Genomic DNA, 25136 nt, shown 5'->3' with positions numbered 1-25136 from the left:
AATTCCAGCTGGCCAGTTAAAGATTGCTTCTAGGAGATGCAGTTGCAGGTAAAATGGTTGGTTCTCACACATGTAAATAAGTTCTAAATATATCATTACAGTTGCAAAATGTTCTCTGATAATTGATGTCTAATAGAAATTATTGGTCCCCATTAGCATATTTAACAACTAGATTCTCACTTGATTTTTCCCCACTGACCACAGATAGTTCAAGTACTTAAACCCATGTGACACAACTGGATTGAGTAGAAACCTTGTGTAACTGGCCAACTCAAATTTCCACAAAGGTGGAGGGACAATTTACAGCATACATTGATATTTGTATTAGGTCTGTTGTTGAGTTAATGATTTAGAACAATGTACTTTGTTTATATTCTAGGGTTTTAACTGTGAACACTTTTCCTTCCAACGGCTGCCTAGCTGAAAATGCTGTTAGTTACACAAAGATTTAGACCAAGAACCTAATAAATAGTATATACGTAAACATTCTGCATGTAACATGCTATTTATTATTATTAGAGACTGTGAAAAGGACCAAGACTCAAGAGAAACAAATCTCAATGAAGTTATGATGCTCCTCTATTTCCTTAACAATGGTAAAAAAAAAGATATATTGATCTTTGTGCATCTGCAGAAATGGTTTCAGCCACATTGATTATTATTGTGCAGAAGTTATCATTACCTGTAATTATTCATAACAAGAGCGAAAGGTGCTAGATATGTGTAGTGAGATCAAATTTAGTAAACATAACTTGTGGATACTGGTCCTGTTGTTTTGTAATGTGGAATCTGTGAGAGGGTCTGCAGTGTTTTCGCAATTAAGATGTACTGTATTAAAAGTGGACATCAATCTACATTTATTGACCTATATTTAAGTATGAAATATGTTTCTAAAACAATAGAACTTGGGTATATTATAAGACGCATTGCAGAACGAAATAGAAACATTTAAATTTCCACTCTCTGTTTTACAGATAAGACCCCATTTAAATGTTGTGGTTTCTCGACCAAAACATTCGTAGAGAAACTCGGGGTAGGTAAGTAACCCAAATGAAAAAAGACCATGCACCTTAATTTGACCAGTCTTCAAGCACTCAGATGAGAAATGATTGTGCTATTACATTTTTCACATATCAAAAAATAAAAAAAGGGAACTGTTTTTCAAATGTTTTAAGTAAAAATTATATTACAGAGGGTTATGTTTAAGGCGTAAAAAAGATGCATATGCATTTATGAGCATTAATATTTCAAATTGAGGGAAAAACCTACCTATTGGAATAGCCTCTTGTAAGATAATTGAAAAGCCAGTACTATGATTGCCCATTATCCACAAGACATTTGGTGCTTTGCCGCCTGTAGCAATCTTAAAATGTACTGTAATTTAACACGGAAATGTTTCCATGAATCATGCTGGATTTGAAGGAACTTATTTCTAGGTTTTGCTTTGCCATGTTGCAAAAAATATGTGAGCATGTAAAGGCAGCAAGTTCCATCTTTAAGAGCGATATGAGCTCATTTAATATTCATTGGCATTTCTGGCTCATGTGTAATTTGTTCTTCAGGCTTCTAAATTACCTTACAGTTGAACTTGCGTTTATGGAGTGCAATGTTTTGTTGATTTCAGTTGTTCGGCTGCTTGTGATGTTTAACTGCTCTAACCCTTGCTTAGGAAAAGTTCTATGATTCACATTTCCTTTGCCTGTCCCACCTGTATACTATCCTGGGGTTTTCCTTGCCAAGTCTTGTTTAATTCTGTCCACGTACTTTATGCTACTGTGGGTATAAAAGCAGTCCCATACTTTGCATAGATGCAGATGAGAGTAGTTGCTGGTGACAATACTACTTCTACCCTTTGAACCTTTGAGGATTTGGTGATGAGCTGTTTTGCTCACTGGAAAGTATGTCCTTCACAAACCCCTCATTTGCCCCACCTTGCTGAATTTACCCTCCACGTGATCCCTCTATTTTTTATTTACAAATTGTTTTCGAACTATACGCTACTGGATCCAACCATGTCTTATGGGCAAAAATCAACTTACCAATATGTTTAGTGAATTCTCATGTTCTGCAGATTGGCTTTCTATTTATAAGTGCGGTTCATAAAATCATTACTATCCTTATGAAATATTTCCACAGATTGCCTAAGCAGAAACCTATTTGTAGATCTGTATCTATTTCAAGTTCGTTAATAGTATCATCTTTAACACTATCTGTTGCAGAGCCAGTACTTAATTTTTGTTAATGAGTTTTATTGTTTTTCCAAAGTGGCTTCAGCTGTACCTTTTTCTTGATAACCACCTCTGAAGAGCAACTCCATTCACCTACAATATCCAGATCCTAGATCACATCCTACTGTGGGGGAGCAATCATTCAGTGGTCCATTTTCTATTAAGAGAACAGAGTTTTACTCCAAATAAACACCGTAATTTATCCTAAAGTCAGTAGCAACCATTGTATGCTTGTAAGAACCTTTTTCCATTACCTATCCTCTTAGTTACCAGTCGAGGAACTTATTTTCAGTTTTTTTTACTTTGCATTTTCATTGTACTACGTCTTTGTAGCTTTGAACAGAAGCAACCCAAGATCGGTTTCACCCTGATTGATGAGCCCTTATCAAGCCGAAACCGGACTTGAATCGCTTGTTTTCTGGTACAGGGAGGGATTAGACTGGCAGTTCAGGCTGAACTGTTGTTAGTGGTGCAGGATCAGGACTGATTTACATTGGCTGGGTCCAAACTGAGGTGGCATGGTGGGAGAAAAATTATGGACTAGGATGCGACCTTGCTGAGAGATATTTCAAGCATTTCAACCATCGCCTTGTTGTTGTTTTTGTGGGTACACGGCAGAACCCAGCAAATAAGGGCTGGCACTGCACAGACACCCAGTGACAACCGGATAGTAGTGTAGGTACACCAAATCAGTGTGCACCACTTCACTCTAGGTTGTGTCTATTCAAAAGTCAACTTCACCTGCCTACCTGCCTGTACCCAGATCCTGAACAGCCGAGACATTGTGCCTAGGAGAATGAGATAACAGAGGTACAGTGGGGTGTCTTTGCATACCCATACACTGGCTGCAATACATCCCATGGACAGACTTGAGAACAGGTGTGTGAGCACTGCAAAGCAGTACAAACATGAAATAGGATGACTTACAGTGGTATAACAGACACCATGTGAAATGCATGTGAAATGATTCAGATAAATCTTTGCTGGCTTAGTCTCTATTTTGGGACCTAACAAAGGATGGTACTTGCATCGTTTTTTTTAAAAGTTTTATTTTGGGTAGGATATTATAGGTACAGTGAGGCCCAACTAGGCACTAGGTAGCAACTTGCATAGTTTTGTTCAGTTTTTATGTTGTGTAGGATAAGTAACTCCTGTCTGATTTGCAAGGCACATCTTTCTCAGGAAGAAGGACAAGAAAGTAATGTCTTATAATCTTTGCCAGAAAAAACAGATATTCCAAAAGTTACCTTTTACTAGCCATGTACATGCTTTTTTCTACGAATATTTTGTAAATCAGACACTGAAAATAAATACCCTGGTACATGTGGGGCCAAATAAAAGTTATGATTTATGAATACATAATAAGACACACTTTTTATCAGGTAATGAAAAAATAAACTAATAATGTAAATGATTCTGTAAAGCAGATCGACAGAAAAAGATACACATGTACATGCAGTGAAATACTTTGTAGGATCTTTCAAACTCAATCGCAAATGGCGCATCCCTCATTTCATGTCTTCAGCCATTTGCAGTAACTGTTCCACAACTCTACCTTAGTTAGAGGCGAGAGGTAATCTATCTATGGTAGATAAAAGAACTACTCAACGTCTAGCAATACAGCATCTTCCTTCTCAAACTTTCCTTTGTTTGATGATGTCTGCTTGGGATTTGAAATATTTTGTGACATTATTCACCAGATGCCCCCTCAATACGTTTGAACTATCCATTGCACTCTGTTAAGAGTGAATAAAGATACATATAGTATATTGTATGCAATATGAGATGAGCTAAATTAAAAGGATTAGGGACATAGGCTACAAGGCGAGGCTCCACCTCGCTGTGCGTTTACCATAAGGTGGCAGATAGGGGCTTTGATTGCCCTCCTTGAGTACAATTCTGGGTTATATGAGCCTCCAAAAGCAGGACTGCTGAGCTGAGAGAACATGAGGCCTGATATGAGGAACTGAAGAACAGAGGTGCAGACACTGATAAAGGCTAAGATTTTATTTTTCTAGTATGAGAGTCTGCACTGTAATGGCTCACTTGCCAGTGCGGTTTTCTATAAATGTGACTTTCTACAAATTGTTTCAAAAGGTATTTCATGAGGTTATATTCAGAGGATTTTGCTTTACTCTGAGCTGCCATAAGTTAGCTCGTAACTCCTTAATCTTTTTTATTAGATTATGTGCTGATGAAACTGCTAGACATAACTTACAGATATGAGATCACAGTAGCCCAGCAGTATCGCACTTTAACTTTAACTATGCATACGTTGATCACTGCATTAGCTGAAATAAAGTATATTAAGTAAATGAAAGCACTAAGTATGTATGTAGTTATATCGATACAGCACAAAGCACCATGAGTATTGTAATATGGCAACATGGGGACTAAATGGAAGAACCCACTGAAGGGTCTTCACAAAGGATTGTATGGGGGATACATGCTGGGATGACAATCGGTGAGGCCTGGGTCCCCATTAGCAGTCAAAGAGATTACCATTGAAATAGTGGGTCTTACGTTTCCTTAAAGTTGCAAGACGGCGAGTGCAAACCTGTGAGTGGGGATGTTGTTTTGGATCCTTGGTGCATAAAGGGAAGCAGAAGCCTTAGACTTGGCATTTCTCCAGTTTGCCCTTCTTCAGGTTCAGCTTGGTGATGTCACTATCATCAACTAGATATGTTTCAATCCGTAAGCACAATGAGCGTAGCGTATCCCTGTCTACGAAGGCAACAACTGAAAGCTAAATATGAGGACACAAAAGTAGTGTAGGGATTAATAGCAACTTGAATAATTTTTTTCTTGCTTTGAGAATCCTTTCTGTCACTGAAACCAATTCACTGCGCGGCAGGACGATAAAGTCTTCATTATTTTACAGTTTCAACTCCGCCTCAGCTCATGACAAGGGTCTTAGTGTTTAATGAATCTCTGTGAAAGATGAGCAGTCACGGATTAAAAAGACTACAAATGCTCCTTTTCCACCGGCACTGATTACATCAAGGTAAGTAGGTTAGAACAAGACACGCTGATACCCTGCGACATGAGTTAACTCTGCACTACTTACGTCTACAGAACCTGATAATCTCTTGAGTTTGAAAGATCCAATAAAGTTTCTCAGAAGCCTAGCTGTGAATAGTGCTTTCTTTCCAGAACATGCTCTGCTACTAATAACAAGTTGTAGAGCTAGAGATGATAACATTTAGAATGCGACATACAGCGTATCAAATGTATTTTTAAGGATTACGCAGAATATATGCATGACACAGCCTTCAAGCCAACAAGCGCATCCATTGCAGCGCAACTGAAATATGGGTGTTAGAAGTGATGTATCCCGAAGCGACAGCCAAGGAACCGTACAACACAATGCCATGGCAATGGGTCCGCATGCGATCATGTCTTAGAGCGGCCATTTTGCTGAAACAACTTACTGGGCTGTACATCTGATTGAACAACTGCTCGGCTTGCTACATTGCAAAGTTGGGGAGGCAGGAGGCGCGGACAGGAAGAGAAGGAAAGATCCGGGAAAAGAGCATTAACTTGACAAATCCAGTGCATTAGCACAGTAGAGCATGTAATTAAATCGTAGGCTTCAAACACTAGATGGTGAAAGAGGGCCGCATGGAAGAAACATAAATGTTGACATTGGCATTTAGAAAGGACTAGCTGTAAGAAGACATTGAAAGGATTGTGTTGCTTTTATTTCATGTGAATTAACTCCTGAAATAATGGAGGCTGGCCCCTTTTAATGATACATTGAATGTTAAACTTGAACAACGAATTTTTTGAGCAGTCATATGGGTTAAGAATAAAATGTATACCCGTGGCAGTCATAACATATCTATTTAACTTTCTCATTTGTTTACAGTTTTTTTTTGCATTTTGCAAGACCGCTATTCCATATTGTGCATTCACTGTCACTGTTCCTCAGTAGGACCCGATGTACTGATAAAAGACTTGCTGTCAATGAGAAAAATAACATTTAAGTGACGTTATAATACATAAGTTAGTGAAAAGTGAACTAAGCATGCCAAAAACTGCAACACAATTCTTCAAAACAGTCAGAAATTACTGTATCCTGCAAACGGAATCATGTCTGTCCTGTGGTCTCAACTGATATTTACATATATTAACGCATGCAAATGTAAGAAAATCATTGACATTTGATCAGCTCTGTTCTAGCACTTTTATTTATTGTGTTTAGACCGCATATGTTGCTTTTAGAAATTACTGAGCGTCACTGCAGCCAATTATAATCAAGTGTCTGAACACGTTGTGAGAGGCCTTCACTCATGCTTATGAAAACATTGCACCGAGAGGCAGTCTTTCAGGGTCTGTTGATATTTTCCAAAAATCTCGAGTGCTGTAAGAAAAGATGGTTAACCAATCAAGTTGAATGATATTGAGTTACAGACCCACAAATCCTCAGATGGAAAAAGCATTAGAAATTAAACAAATACAACACATCGCCGTAACAGAAGCCCTCCAGATGCTCGCATGCACATATAAACGGTTTCAATAGGCATGACTGTGGGAAACCCATTTAATGTCGTGAAAGAAGTAGGATTGTTTGCATGTGTTGGGGGATGAAGGTGTGAGGGGGAGAATTCTTGCTTTGGAAACGGCTGGTGCTTTTGAATGGCAGGCTGCGTAGTGGGGTGCAGAAAGGCTCAATGAGTTGCAGGTTCCTGAGCAAAGCAAGCTCTGAGAGGAAACTCCCAGACTTCAACTCCTTGCACAGTTTATTCACACATGCATCCTTCCTATGGTTGCAAATTATCACAAATAGAGTAATGTGAATTTCTGTCATTTAGCAGCAGTCTTAAGTTATTATTAAAGAACACAAGAGATTCTGGGCCAGATGTACGAAGCATTCATTTTACGACGCACAAATTGCGTTGCTTTGCGATTTCCAATGGGGTCGAAAATTGCATGCCTCATCAACATTCATGAGACAAGAGCAATTTGCAACTCCATTGGGAATGGCTAGCACTCAAAGGGATGGTGGCCTGCTGGGGCCAGCCGACCACCATGTCTGTAACTGCTTTTTCAATAAAGCAGTATTTCATTTTTTAAATGCATCCGGTTTTCCTTAAAGGGACCACTGCCTGCTCTTAAAAAATATTTTAGCACCCATTATTAAAGGGGAAGGCATCCCCTGGAGACTCCTTCCCATTTGTCAGTGGCTTACCACCCTTTTGAAAAGCGTGGTAAACTGCAAGTGTTTTGCAACCGTAAATGTGGTCGCATTTGGACGTCCTTGGCCATGCCCCTTCCTAATAGCAAGTGGCAAACCATATTTTGCGAGTCGCTAATAGGTTAGCGACTCACAAAATATGGTTTGTACATAGGGCTGAAAAATTAGCATTTGCGACTGCAAAAACGGTCGCACATCTGCCCCTTTCTGTGTTGGAAGGGCCCTAGTTTCTATATTTAAGGCACACATCTCCTGTGCTGTCTCCGTGTTTTTTGCAGTATTTTATAAATTTGCTCTGTGTACCGTTAGGTCCTCTACAATTTTGCCTCTTTCTTTAAACCTCAGATCTTCTCAGCTTGATTCTTGCTCAGCTCCTCGAGCTCAGTTTTGTTTTACCAGCTCGTCTTGTCTTGCTTCTGATCAGATGAGTCTTGAGAATACACAAAATCGAAGGCCACTGCGCATGGAATGATGGCTTTTGCAAAGGTGTGTAGACATGATCTCCCTGGATAATTCTATACACTAGAAAACCTCTTGTTAGCTTAAGAAAATGTTCCAGCATGATGGGGCCATTGTTTTTTCAGAACCAACCCTTAGTTTAGGATGCATTTCAGAACAAAAAATTGTCCAAGAGAGACCAAAACAGCTTGGTGCCCATTCAGCACACTGCTTTGTCTTCTGTGCAACCGCAGCATCACTAGAGTCACAGAAGGCAATGAGATCCCTGCCAGTCAGGCAGATGTCTCACTATGCTACAGAGCAGTTCCTCACAATGGGAGCAGAAGACCTGGCCTTCACAGATCTGACAGGCTGACAGACTAACAGCCAGGGTGTTAATTGCCCTCTAAGGATTAATCGCTGGTTTTGCAGGGTCTTCTCCTTCTTGCTACAGAACTTACTCCGATAATGTATACAATACTCACTATTGGATTCCTGCTGAAAATATTAATCAATATGCTTAAGATGTGCAGTGAATAGTTACCTTATAGCCCCATCGCCCAGGGAGAGCATAGGCGAAGAATTACTACACCAGTCCCTTCCTGTGGACTCTTCTCATGCCATCCTAGATGATGTTACAGCCATCGCACCACTCAGCAGAAGAAAGATGTAGATTAAATGTAGACTTCACTAAGTACCCTCTTTTCTTTTTTCTCAGCACTTTCATTGCCTCAAATAGGACTTACCCTGGCAAAGCTACCAACTTGTAACACAAGTAAAATGACAATGGCACACAAAGAATGTGCCACACGCTTTAACCTTTGAAGGGTAAATGGGTAACACTTGGGAAAGCAGCGGCTCCATTGTCTAGGTTGACAGGCTTGCACGAGCGGCAGGGAAGGGGAAACAGGTATCCAAACCGGTTTTCCAGGGGCGTGTAGCCCCCATTTGTTAGCCACACCTCTGAGTTGGTGTAGGGTGCAGTGAACGAAGAGAGAGGGGCAGAATGGTGCATCCTGAAATAGCCAAATGCCACAGTTCCCAGGAAATGGTCTGCAGGAGGGAGGGAACCTAGTAGACCATTGGCTACTGACCATTTTTCTGTTTTTTTCTGACCCCAGGTCTGAGAACATGGTATACCCATAATGTGGACACCGGTGACAGCTTGCCTGTCAAAAACAAAATATACAGGTTATCTGGCCAGGTGAAGGCCAGCACCAAGGCTTAGTTTCCCAAGATGTTGGGTTGGGGTTGATTGAGCCCTGCAGTAGTCCATGGGCTAGCCCAGTGGTACTGGTGCCCAAGCCCAATCCCAAAGGAAGGGAAGTCTGAGATGAGATTCTGGGTGGCCTACTGATGTCTCAGTGCAGTAACCAACACTGATGCCCACCCCCCTGGCAAGAGCTGAGGCAATCATAGTAAAACTTAGGGGCAGCAAAATATCTGACATCAGGTTATAGACAGATAGCCCTCATCACAGGAGCTAAAAAAAAAAACTCGACTTTTTCCACACCTGAAGGCCACTTTCAATTTTAAATGATGCCCTTTGGGTTGAACAGTACAACTGCAACCTTCAAGAGGGTGGTGAATCGAATACAGGTCTGGAGAGCTTCAGTGCAGATAACCTAGATGATATAGCTGTATTTAGTTTCAGCTGGGAGTATTACCTGGTCCACCTCAAAGAAGTGTTTCAGGCTCTGCAGCAAGCAGGCCGGACTGTCAAGGCAATAGGGCAAGGCTCTGTTGTGTACCTGGGACACTACATTGTTGAAGGCCATGTACAGCCTCTTCAACCTAAGATGCTGCGAATTCTGGCATTGGAAGCTCCTAAGAATTCGAACAAAGTCAGAGCCTTTCTTGGTCAGACTGGGTACTACAGGACATTTGTGAAGGGTTATGGTGCCATTGTGGCAGCACTAACTTAACTTCGACCAAGAAGTAACCCAGAAAAGTGATTTGGACTGAGCAGTATCAAAACGTTTTTGACACTCTCAAGAGACCACTGTGCTCAGCACCTGTCCTCAAGGTACTTAACTTAAGTAAGGAATTTATTGTTCAGATGAATGCATAGGGGTATTGTTGTCACAGGTAAATTACTTGGGTCAGGATCAGCCAGTTTCCTTCATTACCAAGTAACTCCTCCCCAGAGAGCAGAGTTGGAGTGCCATTGATAGGGAAGCCTTTGCTGTGGTTTGGTCCCTGAAGAAGCTCAGACCCTACCTGTTTGGGACTCACTTCAGAGTTCAAACTGAACACACCTCTTTGTTGGTTGATTGTGATGAAAGGAGAGACCCCCATGGTATTGAAAGAGTCCATTTCCCTAGCGGGTATGGACTTTACAGTGGAAGGCAGATCTGGGACTGACGATGCCACTTCAGATGTTCTGTCCAGGTTCTTCCACCAGCTGAGTACTACAAGGATAAAAGTTAGTGTCGTATCATCTTTCATTTGTACGGAAGGCATATAAGTTAATGCCTCTCTTTTAGGGTCACCCCCACGTTTTTGGACAGATGCTGCTGTTTATTTTTACCCTGAGAGTGCACTGAGGCCTGCTAACCAGACCTCAGTGCCCTGACTTCAAAACATGTATGTTACATTAGACATACCCAATTAGTCTAGGATAACTTACCTGTAAGTCTCTAGTATATGGTAGCCTGGGGTACCCAGGGCATGTAAGTTAGATTGTCATGTCAGGTATTGCAGCACTGATTGTGCCACACTGGGTATGACGCAGGTATAGCGAATCTCCTAGTCTGCCAATGAAAACTGGAATAGCAGTTTTAAACGGATAGCCCAACCTAGCCATTTAAAGCAATGACAAAGCCAAACCTCCTCTGCAATATGTATAAGTCAATCCTATGGCAGGCCTACAGAGTCCTAAGGCAGAGTGCAGCATAATTTATGGGAAGAATATGTATTTTACGTGTTCCTGCATTAAAAGCACAAAACTGCAGTTTTTAATGTGTAGAGATTTGGTTGCCCATGGGTGAATGCAGGGTTACTTGTTGACCCCTCAACTGTGCTAACTGCTGTAGAGTGTAATCAAAGTTAATGTTACCAAGGTATCAAACAACTTGTTACATTAAGCCTGACTTGATTCCCAAGTCAAAATGAATAAAACAGATTGCAGTATGCAACTTTTACAAAGTTGCCACTTTGTTGCTTTTAGCATCCTGTGCCCTTATCATTTGAACAAGGTGTCTGTCCCTGAGACAGCTTTCTGCCCTCTTAGGGAGATGTGCTAACATCTCTCAGGATATGAGACAATAGAAGCTACCACTGGAGAGAGGTGTCACCTCCCTCCTGCTGGAAGCCACACAGGTGTTGTCCCAAAAGGCAAGCTTCAAAGGAGAAGCCGTCTTTGAAGGGCAAATGTGTAACACAAATGGAAGAGGGGCTGCTGCATTGTCTAGGTATACAGGATAGCACTAGTGGCATGGAAGGGGACACCTGCTGCTGAACCAGTTTTCATGGGGCCTGTCGCACCCATGGTAACTACACCTCCATCGACTACATCAAATCCACAGCATCGTTCAGCATCTTCAGCATCCTCTATCCCTTGCACCAGTACCACTTCCATCGGAACCGGTGCAAAGAATAAAAGTGTCTGGAATTGACTGAAGACTGCTTCACTTGCTGAGGTAACTGTTTCTGATTGCCTTGCTGGTCCCCCTGACTTCCTCCCTGTCAGAGTTGGTTGCCCAAGGAAACTGTAAATGACTGCAAAACAACTAGCCAATCTTTTTGCACCAAACCTTCTTAGATGTCAAATTTGTTGAATTTACCATTGCTTGTTCACGGTTGAGTGAAATACTTTGATGTACTATACCTTGTAAATTCCATATCTCTAGAACCCTATGGTGTATCTTTTTCATTGTTATGTCTAAAAATACATGAAAATACAGTCTATGTTTATAAATTGGTGTTTAGTTGATTTCTTCTTCAGTTGTTTTGGTGCTGATTAAATGCTTTACACTTTTTCCTTTGTGTAGGCCTTGCTGCTCAGAGTCCCAGCTACCCAGGGATGACCTAGAGGGTTTATGAAACAAAACCCATCTTGTCCTAAAGGGGTTGGTAAGTGTATAACATACTGAGGCCACATAACCACACCATATAATGCACCCCATTCCCTCACAATGTTACTTAGGAGAAGTGTGCTATATGTTCTAACCACATTTGAGTGAAGATTGCATGTCCAGACCTTACCTGTCCTGTGCAATGAACTACAGTAACTGTCTCCACAGTCCTCAGTAATCTAAACAGCTGCAAATGCTCCAGCCATCAATCTGGACCCTTTGTAGATTTTAACATTTTGAGATCTAGCTATAACCTGACCAGCCCTGGAGTGAATCCACGCTAAGAATCTTTTTTTAAGAGCATTTCTCAGTTCTCAACTTGGGGTTTTCAGTACACTCTTAGAATGAGGCTTTGTTTGTTTCGTGCCATCCATGTTAGCCAGCTGTACTTAACATCAGATAAGTGTGACCTCTTTTGCACAAAAGTCTTGTCAGTCACAGAGTCCTGAGCCTTTTCATTACGCTTCATTTCACCAGCCCACTTGACCATTCTTTCTGAAGTATGCTGTCTTTCTTCTGCAGTCTTTAGTGCAGACTGATAGTTTCTTTGTGGCAGGAGTTGGTGCCTTATCCAATGTCCTCTTTTCAAGATGCTTCTTCCTCCTCCTCTAACTCTTGTCCAAGATAAGCTTTATGCGACTTGCTGAGATGAGTGAAGGAGGAAGATTTACAATCCTACCCTGAGCAAACTGGGAGTAGGATATGTTGGAAAATGGCCCTCTCTACAGGGTCACTCCCAAATCGTTTCCCTTCCTCCTACTTTTTCCTGAATTCTTTTTTATTGGTCTTGGGGCTCTGTGCCCTTTAGCACTGCCAACCAGTGCTAATGTGCTTGTGCTCTCTCTCTAAAACATCTTGTAATTAGGTTCACCTGTTTGGCATATTTAGTTTGCTCGTAAGTCCCTTGTAGAGTAATAAACCATATACCCAGTGCCTAAAAATTAAATGCTACCAGTGGGCCTTCAGCACACATTGTGACATCCACTTAAGTAGCACCTTAACACATTACTAGGCCTGCTATTGCAGCCTGAATGCAGTGTCACACTGCCATGTCTACTTGCCATTTAAACGCCCTTGCCAGGCCTTAAAATCTCCTCATACGTCACCCCTGCGGTAAGCTCCAGGAAGCACAAATGGCAGGGTGCTATGTAATTAAAAAGTAAAGACATATACTTTAAAAGTTTACCTGCCCTAAAGTGAAAAACTCCCAAATTAGTTCACACTACTTTGAGGCCTATTCCTCCCATGGGATACCATTTGAGATTCCTCATTACATTTAGTAAGCTGTAATTCCTAATTAAGAGGAGGAAGATCTGTCAAGTTTAGTACCTATGGAATTGTAATGTTAAATCCTCCTTAATGGCAAAGTCGGATTCCTATTACAATTTTAAAGATGCCAGTTTTAGAAAGCAAGACACACAAGGGTAACTTGGGTGTGACTAGATGGGCCATCCTGGGAGGATGGGAGGGAGAAGCTGGGCACAACCTCCCAGTTACACCTGAATAGGCTGTGTCCTGTCCCCTCACAAAGGGCTGCATATTCCCCTGTAGTGAGTCTGGTCTGGAGCCAGGGAATGAAGGGAGGATCTCTGTGTGCTATAAAGACCACTGGGTATAAAAACTGGACATCAGACCCTACCACTTCAGTACACTGCTGGGCCTGTGGATACTCTGGCAGGAAGAAGGACTAGGACTGCTAAGCTGCTCAAGGACTGCCACTCTGCTGGACTGCTGCCCTGGAAGAATTGCTTTCTTGCTGTGTTGACCTGCTGTCTGCTGACCTCCTGGTTTGGGTGAGAAGGCCTGGACCTGCATCAATTGAACCCCCCCCTCCCAGGGACCAAGACTGACTTCAAGGGATAGTTGGCTGGCCTCCTGAGCTGGAGCCTCACAGACTTAAAATATTTCCAACTATCCTGCTTCTGCACCTGATCTCTACCATCTGTGAGTTTGCCCTGTCAAGTGGTGCCTCCCCTGGCCTGGACCCTTGAAAGTGGACTTAAGGTGATTGCTCTAACAGAACGAAGCATCATCACCGCTGCAGAGAACGGACCTGGCGCATCGTCACCACTGCATGGGTCAGCACTGACGCATCTCAGCTACTGCGCGGATCAAAACTGGCGCATCACTCCTGTTGCGTGGACCAGAACCAGCACCTCACTGCTGTTGCTAGGCTCAAAGACACTGCTTTGCCATCAGAACCACTACTGTGTGATGCTCTTCATTTCCATTCTAAAGCAAGGTCCTTGTATCCCGTCGACAACAGCCTCAACGACACTGAAACTATGCATCGCAGCAGTGTGCTCATCAAAGTCAACCCATCGCTGCTGCTGCACGACTAGGACCAACACATTGCCGCTGCCATGGGGATCGATACTGATGCATCGCCTTTTCTGTTCTCCGCAACCTCGTTGTCAACAGGAACTTCGACTTCGACGCAACCCAGACAAAGGTACTTTTGCTTAGCGGCCCACACCTGGTCTATGTGACCCAACCCAGCGCTACCAGATATCCCTTGTTGTCATTTTGTGCTCATGGTACTATTTCACTTAATTCTTTACAAATCAATATCTCTGTTTTAATGATAAGATTTTTGTCAATTTGGTTTCAAATAAATGTATTAAAATATAATCTATTTTTCTAAGTTGGTTTGGTATTTTTCTTGGGTTTTGTTTTTACTTTATTACTGTTTGTGTGCTGCATAAATATTTTACACCTTGCCTCTCAGATAAGCCTGACTGTGTGTGCCAAGTTACCCTAGGTTAATCACAGGATAATTTTGTGACTTTTAGTGGTTCTCCCCGCAGGGGATTGTGGCTGTTGCTTGACCAAGGATCACACCCCAGTCAACCAACAACCCCATTTCTCACAGCATACAAGGATGAGCTACCCTCTCTGCTTTACTACCCCTTGGTGATGGGTTGCCTCGTCATAAGTGCCTATTTCTACATTTGCAGTGCTCCCGAGAAGAACAGAGGGCAACGTCTCATTTGTTTCACCGGAGATAGGACAGCAATGGGATTATAACATGTGGGAAGTCTGAGCTTCGAGGATAGCTTTAGCAATATTTATAGAATTTGACTCCGTGTTCAAGGGCCTAGGCCTATGTTTAATACAACTGAGTTCACTGCATCTTGTATCAGCTTCCTTACCCTCAGGGTGAGACACCCTCATTTTTGCAATGCTCAACCTAAGAATGAAGTCTAAAGCAATAAAGCATCCAGAGCAAAGAAACACCCACAAGGGAATTCAGTTCCAACTTCATTTGCACTAAAGTCTCTTCCTGAATTCACTGCCACTGAGCTATTGGTGCCTGAGGTCCAGATTGAGGCTGTTCATGTACGATGAACTGACTCATTCCTGCCCCTGTCTGAAGCCTCCTGATATGCTTCAGCACTAATAAGGTACAAATGTGAGGGTGCACCACTGCCGCATGGCCTCTCACCTCTACCACCACCCATCACAAACCAACTGACCACAGAAGAGGGTGGGAGCTGCCATAGGCAGCAAAACCAAGATAACTCAAGCAGCATTAATGGGTTGGGTTGCCACTTCAGTACCATCAGAACTGAGCACAGATTAAATCCACAGGCCCAGGGATCTGGAACAGCAGAGAGGGGTAGCCACCGGTGAACAGGCTACTTCCTCAGCTTCACAGATTGCCTCGAATTGGAGCCACGACTCCTCGCTCGATTCACATTCACTTATTGTGATGTTGTTTCCAATCACATTAATCCCATCTAGCAAGCTCCCCTATAACTGCCTATTCATATTTCTTAAAAAGTGCAGAATTAGCCCCCTTGAAGACCTGTACTCTCGCCTGCAGTATTCCTCTTTAGATTTCACAGTTTTTTGGTTGTATTATAGAATTTATATATTCTATATTCTTTTCGATTATTGTGCATTTGCCTTTTTATATGCCGCAAACTTTTATATCATTATGACTTGTGATAACTTGATTGTTTATCACCCCCCCCTTCTCCCTTCCCCTATCTTCCCCTTAAAATTAGAAAAATGCTTAGATTCTTAGTGTTGGCATCAGTGATCTTTTGTTTCTTTCATATTTGTTTCTTCTGTTGATGTCACCTTGTTGTTATTATATATCCTTGATTTTAATAAAGCTTTCAAACAAAAAACAGTGCAGAATTTTGTGTGAGAGGAATTTAAATAGGATTCAATAATCTTTTTTTTAAATTATTGTTTTTCTTTTCGTTTTTTTTTACTAAGGTACATCACATTATAGGCAACTACATGCCATGGAACATCAAAGGATTCAATAATCATAACAAAAAATCTGAAATAGGATTTTCCCAGACTTTCTTGAAATCATTGACCCACTAGCCAAAACACTACTCAACCTGCACAGTCATGTCGGCTTCTCTATCTTTCCCGACATAGGGGATGTCACGTTTCAACTTCTGATAAAGGTCAAAAACTGTCTTCTAGGTTCATCTACCTATGGGAGTTTCTTGAATAACCAGACTGTTGCCTCATATGTTGTAACTTGTGTGTCATATTCTTGAGTTTATCTTGGGAAGCAAGCTCATAATTTCTGTACTTAAATGCCATTTTACTACTTCAAGACCCAAAAGATTTTTGGCAAAAAAGGCACTCGCCATAAGAGATTTTTCTGGTCTGCATATGTATGTAAGTTGCATAGTTCAGTGTGCTTTCTGGCAACTAGTGCTGCTTTCGCAATGAGGTAGATAGGCCAATTAATGAAAATGACACATTTAACAGAAGCTCTGTTTGCTTCTCCATCTTTGTCAGCAGCCTGAAACATTTGCCCTTAAATTGTGCCTCTATAAAACGGTTTTTATGTAACCTGCAAGAAATACTACATGACATATGTTCCTTAGGTTTTGTAGTTTATTGTGAGCTACCCTATTTCATTTTAGGAAGTGAGGTATAGATCTGTTTGGGATTCCTCCACTCCTGAGTCATTTCTTATTTTTTTGTCATTATAGATGCTGAATGTTGCTCATATAAGATACTTGGAAAGTAAGCCAGCAGTATATTAGAGAAAATAATATCGCCCTTTAAATCTCTAAGTAGTTGCTTATCCTAATAATTGCCCAATGTCTCTAACTTCCCAACATTAATCTATGAATCAGTATATAAGGGATTCCGCATTTAAAGGTGATGCAGGGTGATCAGAAGGGAGGGGCAGTGGGGATATTATTCCCCCAGCCCCTGTCCTTTTCCAAGGCCTCATGACTGTGCTACAAAATGTATTTATATATTAAAGGAATGTAAATGTAAATGTATTTGAGCTTATATAGCGCACAGCTACCCGCAGTGGGTTTCCCGGCACTTGCGAAAGCCTGCCCTGTTTATCAATTATGAAGAAACTAACATGGCTACTACTAGTAGGTGGTGCTAAATGTTGTATCTGTCATGTCATAGATTTTTTTCAACAAATAAATCTTTTCCACTTGGAAACAGGTGCTCGTCCTATAAGAAGTCACCTCGAAATTGTTGAGGCAGCCCAACAAAACAAGTTACATTCCTGAATCAATGTTTTTAGTTTGACTAATCCATTTTACAGGGTAACATCACTACTTATCTACTGTGTTTGATAGCTGTTCTTGAGATTCTCTCACAGCCAAAGACCTCTCCTGGGAGTGCCCCCTGTGCTGCTTCACGAACACTGAACGTCTGCTTTCCCAACTTCTTTCAGGAAATGATGTAAAATATTTCTTTTTTTTTGATGGCTTGTATTTCACACTTTAAAACTCCTAACAACTCACAGTGTGTGGTCAATGGGTGATTACATCAATATATGGAGACAATCTTATTGGCTTTTTCAACTGCTTTAAACGCGCTCCGAATTGTTCTTTTACTCTCTTTGGGCCGTATAATGTAGCCATAAGACCCAGGAGGGCTGCTGCACTCCCTGCAGCCCACCACTACACTTTTGTAACATGGTGGTGGGGCCTTTCGACAGACTGGTAAAGATATGCAAACAAGCCCTTGAAGGGTATTATGGTGTGTTCCTGGCTGGGAGCAGTGAATAATAAATGAGAGGCTTCTGCCGCTCATGTATTATGAATTTTTTTTTAAAGTATTTTAGGGTATTGCGGTCCCATCAGGGACATACCTCTGATTAAGTATAGTTGTTAGTTGTGGGCTGTGGGGGGGGGCCCAAGGTCCCAGCAGTTACTGTTGAGCTCCACGTCAGCACTCATCATGGGTGCTAGTGGGAAGTGGCCATTTCTATCTTTCCCTGGGCACCCGGGTACCACACGTGGCAGCCCCAACTTTTTTTAATTGTTGGAACCCGCAGGGGGAACCCCAATTCCACCAGTTTCCAGCCAGCACCCACCCCTGTCTGCACGTGCAGGCAGGGTTGGAAAGGCATTGTTTGTTCCCTCCCACCCGAGGCATGAGCTATACCTACTCTGGGCCCTGGGAGATGGGGTCCAGAGGGCCAATAAATGGCTTGTGGTGTGAGGGCAATGCACTGGACACCCTCCCAAACAAATAAAATGTTTTTTGGCCTGGGTAGATGGGGATAATACCGGTTTGAGAAGGGGGGCCCCAAGCATGCCCCCTCCCTGATATATTTTTTAAACAACAAGTGCTGTGTCATGACCTACCCCGGGGGGCTTTTAATTCAAAATGGTGGGATCCCGCCCTTTTTTGTTTTTTAACGGTACAACAGTACCCATAACAAATATCCATTTTTGGCACCTCATGGACCGCTCACCTGGACTATGTTAAGTTATGTTAATATAGCTTGCTAAAGCGCACCAATCACCCCCGAAGAGGTATTTCAGCACTGAAGATAAACAGAGGCAAGACAGAACTCAAAGATTAAAAAAGAGCTATCTTAAGCAATTTCCTGAATTTGACATAAGCACAAATGTGACAAGGCAAGTAATTCCAATAAAACAGGGCCAGGTAAGTGAAGGACCTGCTGCTGCAACTTGTCAATCAAACACGAGGAACTGTTAGTAGGCTTTATCCTTGGAAGAGCAAATTCTTAACTGGACAGTAATGTTTACGTTTCTGTGCTAAATAGCTAGGAATGTTGCACATTAATGATTTATATGTAAAACAGCAGATTTCAAAAATAGTCCTTTTCTTAATTGGCAACCAGTGTGGGGCTCTCAGCAAAGCTTCAGATGCAGAACTGGCAGGAAGATTGCAAACAAACCGTACAGCTATGTTTTGTACCGCTTGCAATTTGTCCAATAAAGTCTCATTTTCTGAGGCAAGTAAGGCATTACCATAGTCTAATTTGCTGATAATTAGAGCTTGAACAAGAGTTTTCCTGGCACCCGGTGGATGTTAAAAGAAAGCTTTCTTCAGCAAACAGATCAGGTTGAAGCATCTGCCACTAATGGTGAAGTGGTCTTTCATAGATAAAGACTGATCTCTTTTCAGGCCAAGATTCTCAATTACCTGCTTGGGCATAGGATCAGGGCCTAGTTCTATAGGCCACCAATCCAGGGCCCAAAGTTGACGGGCTTTACCAAATAGCATGATCTCAGTGATGTCAGCATTTAGTTGCAAACAGTTTGTTGGTATCCATTCTGCTACAGTTTTCATGCCATAGGAGAACCGATCCTTACTTTCCTCAAAGTCTTTATCAAAGAAGATCATCAGATGAGTATCATCAGCATATGATATCATTTCGAAACCAAAGCTTCTGGCAATGGGATCTAGGAGGGCTACATAAATGTTAAACAGTGTGGGGTTTACACAGGAGCCCGGCGGTACCCCTTTGCAAATCAGCATAGTGTGAGACTTGAGGGTGCCCATAGAGATAGTCTGGGTTCTATTTTTTAAGAGATCTTGAACCGCTGCATGGCAGTTCAAAAAATGCCAATCTCATAAGCCTTTGAATCAACCTAGAATAGGACATTGTATCAAAGTCTGCAGATACATCCAATAGCACCAGCACAAATGCAATGCTTTTGTCAAGAGAAAGTCTTATGAAATCAGTAACTGCAACCAAGGCAGTCTTAGTACTATAACACTCAGATTGCGATGTGCCCAGAATCTTAGTATCCTCAAGATAGGCTGAGATTTGAGTATTTATTAAACCTTACAGTGACTTGCTCAGGACTGGAAGCAGCAAAATGGGGCGGCAATTTGCTAGATTGTTAAAATCAACGTTGACCTTTCTTTTGTATAGGTACCACTTATGCAGATTTCCAAACATAAGGAATACTTCCGGTGTCCATAGATAGATTCAAGTCAAGTCAAGTCAATAGATTTATATAGCGCGCTACATACCCAGAGGGTCTCAAGGCGCTTGAAGAAGGGTGGGGAATTACTTGTCGAATATCCATGTTTTGAGTTGCTTTCTGAATGCTAGGTGGTTCTGAGTACGGCGAAGGTGGGTGGGAAGTGAGTTCCAGGTTTAGCTGCCAGGTAGGAGAAGGATCTACCTCCCATGGTGGTTTTGTTGATGCGAGGTACAGTGGCCAGGGCTTGGTTGGAGGATCGTAGCTGGCGGGAGGGGGTGTAGAAGGACAGTCGTGTGTTGAGGCATTCGGGTCCGTTTTCGTAGAGTGCTTTGTGTGCGTGGGTTAGGAGGCGGAAAGTAATCCTCTTATTGACGGGGAGCCAGTGGAGGTTTTTCAGGTGACCAGAGATGTGTTCTTTACGCGGGATGTCTAATATGAGCCTGGCTGAAGCGTTCTGGATGCGTTGGAGTTTTTTCTGGAGTTTTGCGGTAGTGCCGGCGTAGAGGGTGTTTCCGTAGTTCAGGCGGCTCGTGACCAGTGCGTGGGTGACCGTTTTTCTAGTTTCGGTGGGGATCCAGCGAAATGTTTTTTTGAGCATGCGAAGAATGTTGAAGCAAGATGAAGAAACGGCGTTGACTTGTCTGTTCATCGAGAGTGAGGAATCCAGGATGACGCCCAGGTTACGTGCGTGATCCGTCGGGGTGGGTGCTTTTCCAAGGGCCTCTGGCCACCAAGAGTCATCCCAGGCGGAGGGGGAGGTGCCTAGGATGAGGACTTCTGTTTTATCTGAGTTCAGTTTCAGACGGCTGTGCTTCATCCATTCGGCTACTTCTTTCATTCCTTCATGCAGGTTGGTTTTGGCAGTGTTAGGGTCTCTGGTGAGTGATAGGATCAGTTGAGCGTCATCGGCGTAGGAGATGATGTTGAGGTTGTGTTGGCGTGCGATGACCGCAAGGGGGCTCATGTATACGTTGAAGAGGGTGGGGCTGAGTGAAGATCCTTGTGGTACGCCGCAGATGACTTCAGTGGCCTCTGACTTGAATGGTGGAAGGCGGACTCTCTGGGTTCTTCCGGTGAGGAACGAGGTGATCCATTCCAGTGCTTTTCCTTGGATTCTGACGTTTCTGAGGCGCTGTAAAAGGGTGCTATGACAGACTGTGTCGAAGGCTGCGGAGAGGTCGAGGAGGATGAGGGCGACTGTGTCTCCTTTGTCCAGTAGAGTTCGAATGTCGTCTGTTGCTGCGATGAGGGCCGTTTCAGTGCTGTGCTTGGCTCGGAAGCCGGACTGTGATGAGTCGAGGGATTTGTTGGTTTCGAGGAAGGCGGCGAGCTGATTGTTGACCGCTTTCTCGATGACTTTGGCCGTGAATGGAAGGAGTGAGATAGGGCGGTAGTTTTTGAGTTCGGAGGGGTCAGCTGTGGGTTTCTTCAGAAGGGCGCTGAGTTCGGCGTGTTTCCAGCTTTCCGGGAAGGTTGCGGAGTTGAGGGAGCAGTTGATGACGTCTCGGAGGTGCGGTGCTATAATGGAGTCTGCTTTGTTGAAGATGTGGTGAGGGCATGGGTCTGTGGGGGATCCTGAGTGGATAGAGTTCATCAGACGGATGGTGTCCTTAGTGGAGATTGGGTTCCAGTCGTTGAGGATGTTCAAGGGGGGTGGGGGTCCTGCACAGGGTTGGGTGGGTTGGTCTTCGGGTTGGTTGTCGAAGCTGTTGTGGATGTCTGCAATTTTGTTGTGGAAGAATGAGGCTAGGGAGTCGCAGAGGGCTTGAGAGGGGGTGATGTCGTTGGAGTTGGCTGAGGGGTTGGTAAATTCCTTGACGATGTTGAATAATTCCTTGCTGTTGTGGGCGTTGCTATCTAGTCGGTCCTTGAAAGCGGCTTTCTTGGCGTTCCGGATCAGTTGGTGGTGTATGCGGGTGGCGTTTTTGAAGGCGTCCTTGGTGCTGGTGTTTGGGTCTTTTTTCCAGGTCTTCTCAAGGGAGCGACAGAGTTTTTTGGATTTCTTAAGATCATCGTTGAACCAGGAGGCCTTTTTGCTGCCTAGTTTGATTTGTCGTTTTTTCAGTGGTGCTAGGATGTCGGCGCTGTTGGATAGCCATTGGGTAAGGTTGGTGGCTGCTTGGTCGGGGTTTGAGGAGTGGGCGGGGGGGTTTTGAAGAAGCGATGAGGAGATCTGGTCGATGGTGATTTTGTTCCAGTTTCTTCGCAGAGTGGGTTGGGGGTGGTTGTTGGATGTGGACTTGTTGTAGGTAAAGTGAACGCAACTGTGGTCCGTCCAGAGGGGAGTTGTGGTGTGGCTGAAGGAGACATGTTTGCTGGAGGTGAAGATAGGGTCGAGTGTGTGACCTGCGATGTGGGTGGGGGTAGTGACAAGTTGTTTAAGTCCGAGGTTGGCGAGGTTGTCCAAAAGGGTGTTGGTGTTGCGGTCGTTGTTCTTTTCAAGGTGAAAGTTGAAGTCTCCCAAAAGGATGTAATCCTCGGAGGGGAGCGCGTGTGGAGTGATGAATTCCGTGATGTCTTCACTAAATTGTGCGCGGGGTCCTGGTGGCCTGTAAAGGAGGGTGCCTCTGAGTGTGGTCTTGGGGTCGATGTGGATCTGGAAGTGAAGGTGTTCGGTGTTGGCGAGATTGACGTCTGAGCTGGTTGAGATGTGGATGGTTTTCTTATGGACGATAGCGATGCCTCCTCCTGTTTGGCCGGTACGGTCCTTGCGAATGATCTTATAGCCTTCCGGGATGGCAATGGTGATGTCTGGGGCTGATGTGGCGTTCATCCATGTTTCTGTTAGGAAGGCGACGTCCGGAGAGATGGTGTCTAGTAGATTCCAGAGGTCGATGGTGTGTCTGTGGACCGAGCGGGTGTTGAGCAGGATGCATTGTAGGTGTTTGGGGTCGGATATCTGTTTTGTGTTCGTAGATGAGGGGTTGTTCTTGGTGTTTCGAACTTGCAGGAGTTGCAGGAGAAGGGTCCATGGGTGTGTCCAGGAGTGGCTTGGGCGCAGTTGGGGGAACGGCCGGGGTTCAGGGCTAGGAGGGTGGTGGCATCGTAAGTAATGCGGGAGGGGTGGGCAATGCGAGGACCAGGGGGTATGGCGCTGGGCGCGGTCCAGGCGCGGACGGGCGTAGACGGGCTTACCTTTGGCGCACCTTCGGCGCGACCGCTGCGCGTGGACTCTGCGCGTTGGGTCATAGGTCATAAATGGAAAGTGGAAAGGGGGAGGGGCGAGGGCGGCTCAGCTGGGAGGCGGGGCAGGCTCACGAGGACAACAACAAGATACAATAAACAAAATGGCAGCGGAGGGGAGGGCAGAGCACAGCGCCGGGGGTAAACGCGCACTAATGTTAAATTCAATGCAGCGGAAGCGAGGCGAAGCACTACAATACAATTACAATTGCAAGCAACACAACGATACCAGGTCTCTCCAGGGAGACTAGGGGAGCGACCTGTCAGCAAGCAGCAGTGAGGGGATCACAGCGCTTCCAGGTACGGGAGCGCTGTAAATACTCAGTGGGAGGGCGGCTCAGCTGGGAGGCGGGGCGGGCTCACGAGGACAACAACAAGATACAATAAACAAAATGGCAGCGGAGGGGAGGGCAGAGCACAGCGCCGGGGGTAAACGCGCACTAATGTTAAATTCAATGCAGCGGAAGCGAGGCGAAGCACTACAATACAATTACAATTGCAAGCAACACAATGATACCAGGTCTCTCCAGGGAGACTAGGGGAGCGACCTCTCAGCAAGCAGCAGTGAGGGGATCACAGCGCTTCCAGGTACGGGAGCGCTGTAAATACTCAGTGGGAGGGCGGCTCAGCTGGGAGGCGGGGCGGGCTCACGAGGACAACAACAAGATACAATAAACAAAATGGCAGCGGAGGGGAGGGCAGAGCACAGCGCCGGGGGTAAACGCGCACTAATGGTAAATTCAATGCAGCGGAAGCGAGGCGAAGCACTACAATACAATTACAATTGCAAGCAACACAACGATACCAGGTCTCTCCAGGGAGACTAGGGGAGCGACCTCTCAGCAAGCAGCAGTGAGGGGATCACAGCGCTTCCAGGTACGGGAGCGCTGTAAATACTCAGTGGGAGGGCGGCTCAGCTGGGAGGCGGGGCGGGCTCACGAGGACAACAACAAGATACAATAAACAAAATGGCAGCGGAGGGGAGGGCAGAGCACAGCGCCGGGGGTAAACGCGCACTAATGTTAAATTCAATGCAGCGGAAGCAAACTGGTGGGAGAGTAAGGCTGTAACCTATGGAAGACAGAAATCCAAAATTGACTGATCTGGGAGTGGTCAATTTCAGCTAAATTTGGTTACTTTTGTCCTCCAAAAAGTCCACTAAGGAATTACACAGGTCTTGTGAAGCTGAAATAGTCTGGGAGCATGTGGAAGGATTAGCAAAATCATTGAGAATTTTGAATAAGTCTTTGAAAGAATTACCAGCTTGCTCAATTTGAGTAATAATATGAGATTTATGAGCTAAGATTATCTTCCAGTGATAGGTAGACAAAGCTGTCTGAAAATGTCTTTGTCAATTTGGAATTTGGTTTTACAGCATCTTATTTTCAGCTGTTTACATCAGGATTTCTCCTGCCTCAGGCTCCTAGGATTACCAGGGAGCATAGGGTCTAGGCAGAATTTTAGATCCTGTTTTTAGAGGTGCAATGCTATCAAGTGCCACATTTAGGGACTTGTGAATTGAGGTAGGGAGTACTCAAAGGCAATAGAAAAGGGGTCAGGAGTCACTAATCAACATTGTTGAGAAGCTCTGTTTCCACCTATTATCGGTTAGCTGTCACATCAGTTTTCGGTATCTGGAACTGGATTAAGAAGTGATCAATCTAGGTGAGCAGTAGGGGAGGTTCACAGCAGAAAACATTAGAATTGGTAAAAATGTGATCTAAAGCATGACCTACGGCATGGGTCGTGCCTCTAATTTCCAGGTGCATTCCTAGCAAACCCAAATCCAAGATAAATTGTGCAATTTCAAGGTTAT

General features: G+C 43.8%; 1 protein-coding gene across 4 annotated transcripts in view; it reads right to left on the bottom strand.

Annotated features, from left to right (window-relative positions):
• ERC2 (ELKS/RAB6-interacting/CAST family member 2) overlaps positions 1–25136 on the bottom strand; it is a 2191867-nt gene that overhangs the window by 1029423 nt on the left and 1137308 nt on the right. For all 4 annotated transcript variants that reach the window (XM_086939131.1, XM_086939132.1, XM_086939133.1 and 1 more), the window contains one exon: positions 5660–5695. In XM_086939131.1, the coding sequence (XP_086795257.1) occupies positions 5660–5695 (36 nt within the window). The remainder of the gene's footprint in view (positions 1–5659; positions 5696–25136) is intronic.

This window comes from Lissotriton vulgaris, chromosome 9 (assembly GCF_964263255.1).
Source record: "Lissotriton vulgaris chromosome 9, aLisVul1.2, whole genome shotgun sequence".
Lineage (NCBI taxonomy): Eukaryota > Metazoa > Chordata > Amphibia > Caudata > Salamandridae > Lissotriton > Lissotriton vulgaris.
Note: the sequence above shows the minus strand (reverse complement) of the source record. Positions and strands in the feature narration are given on the sequence as shown.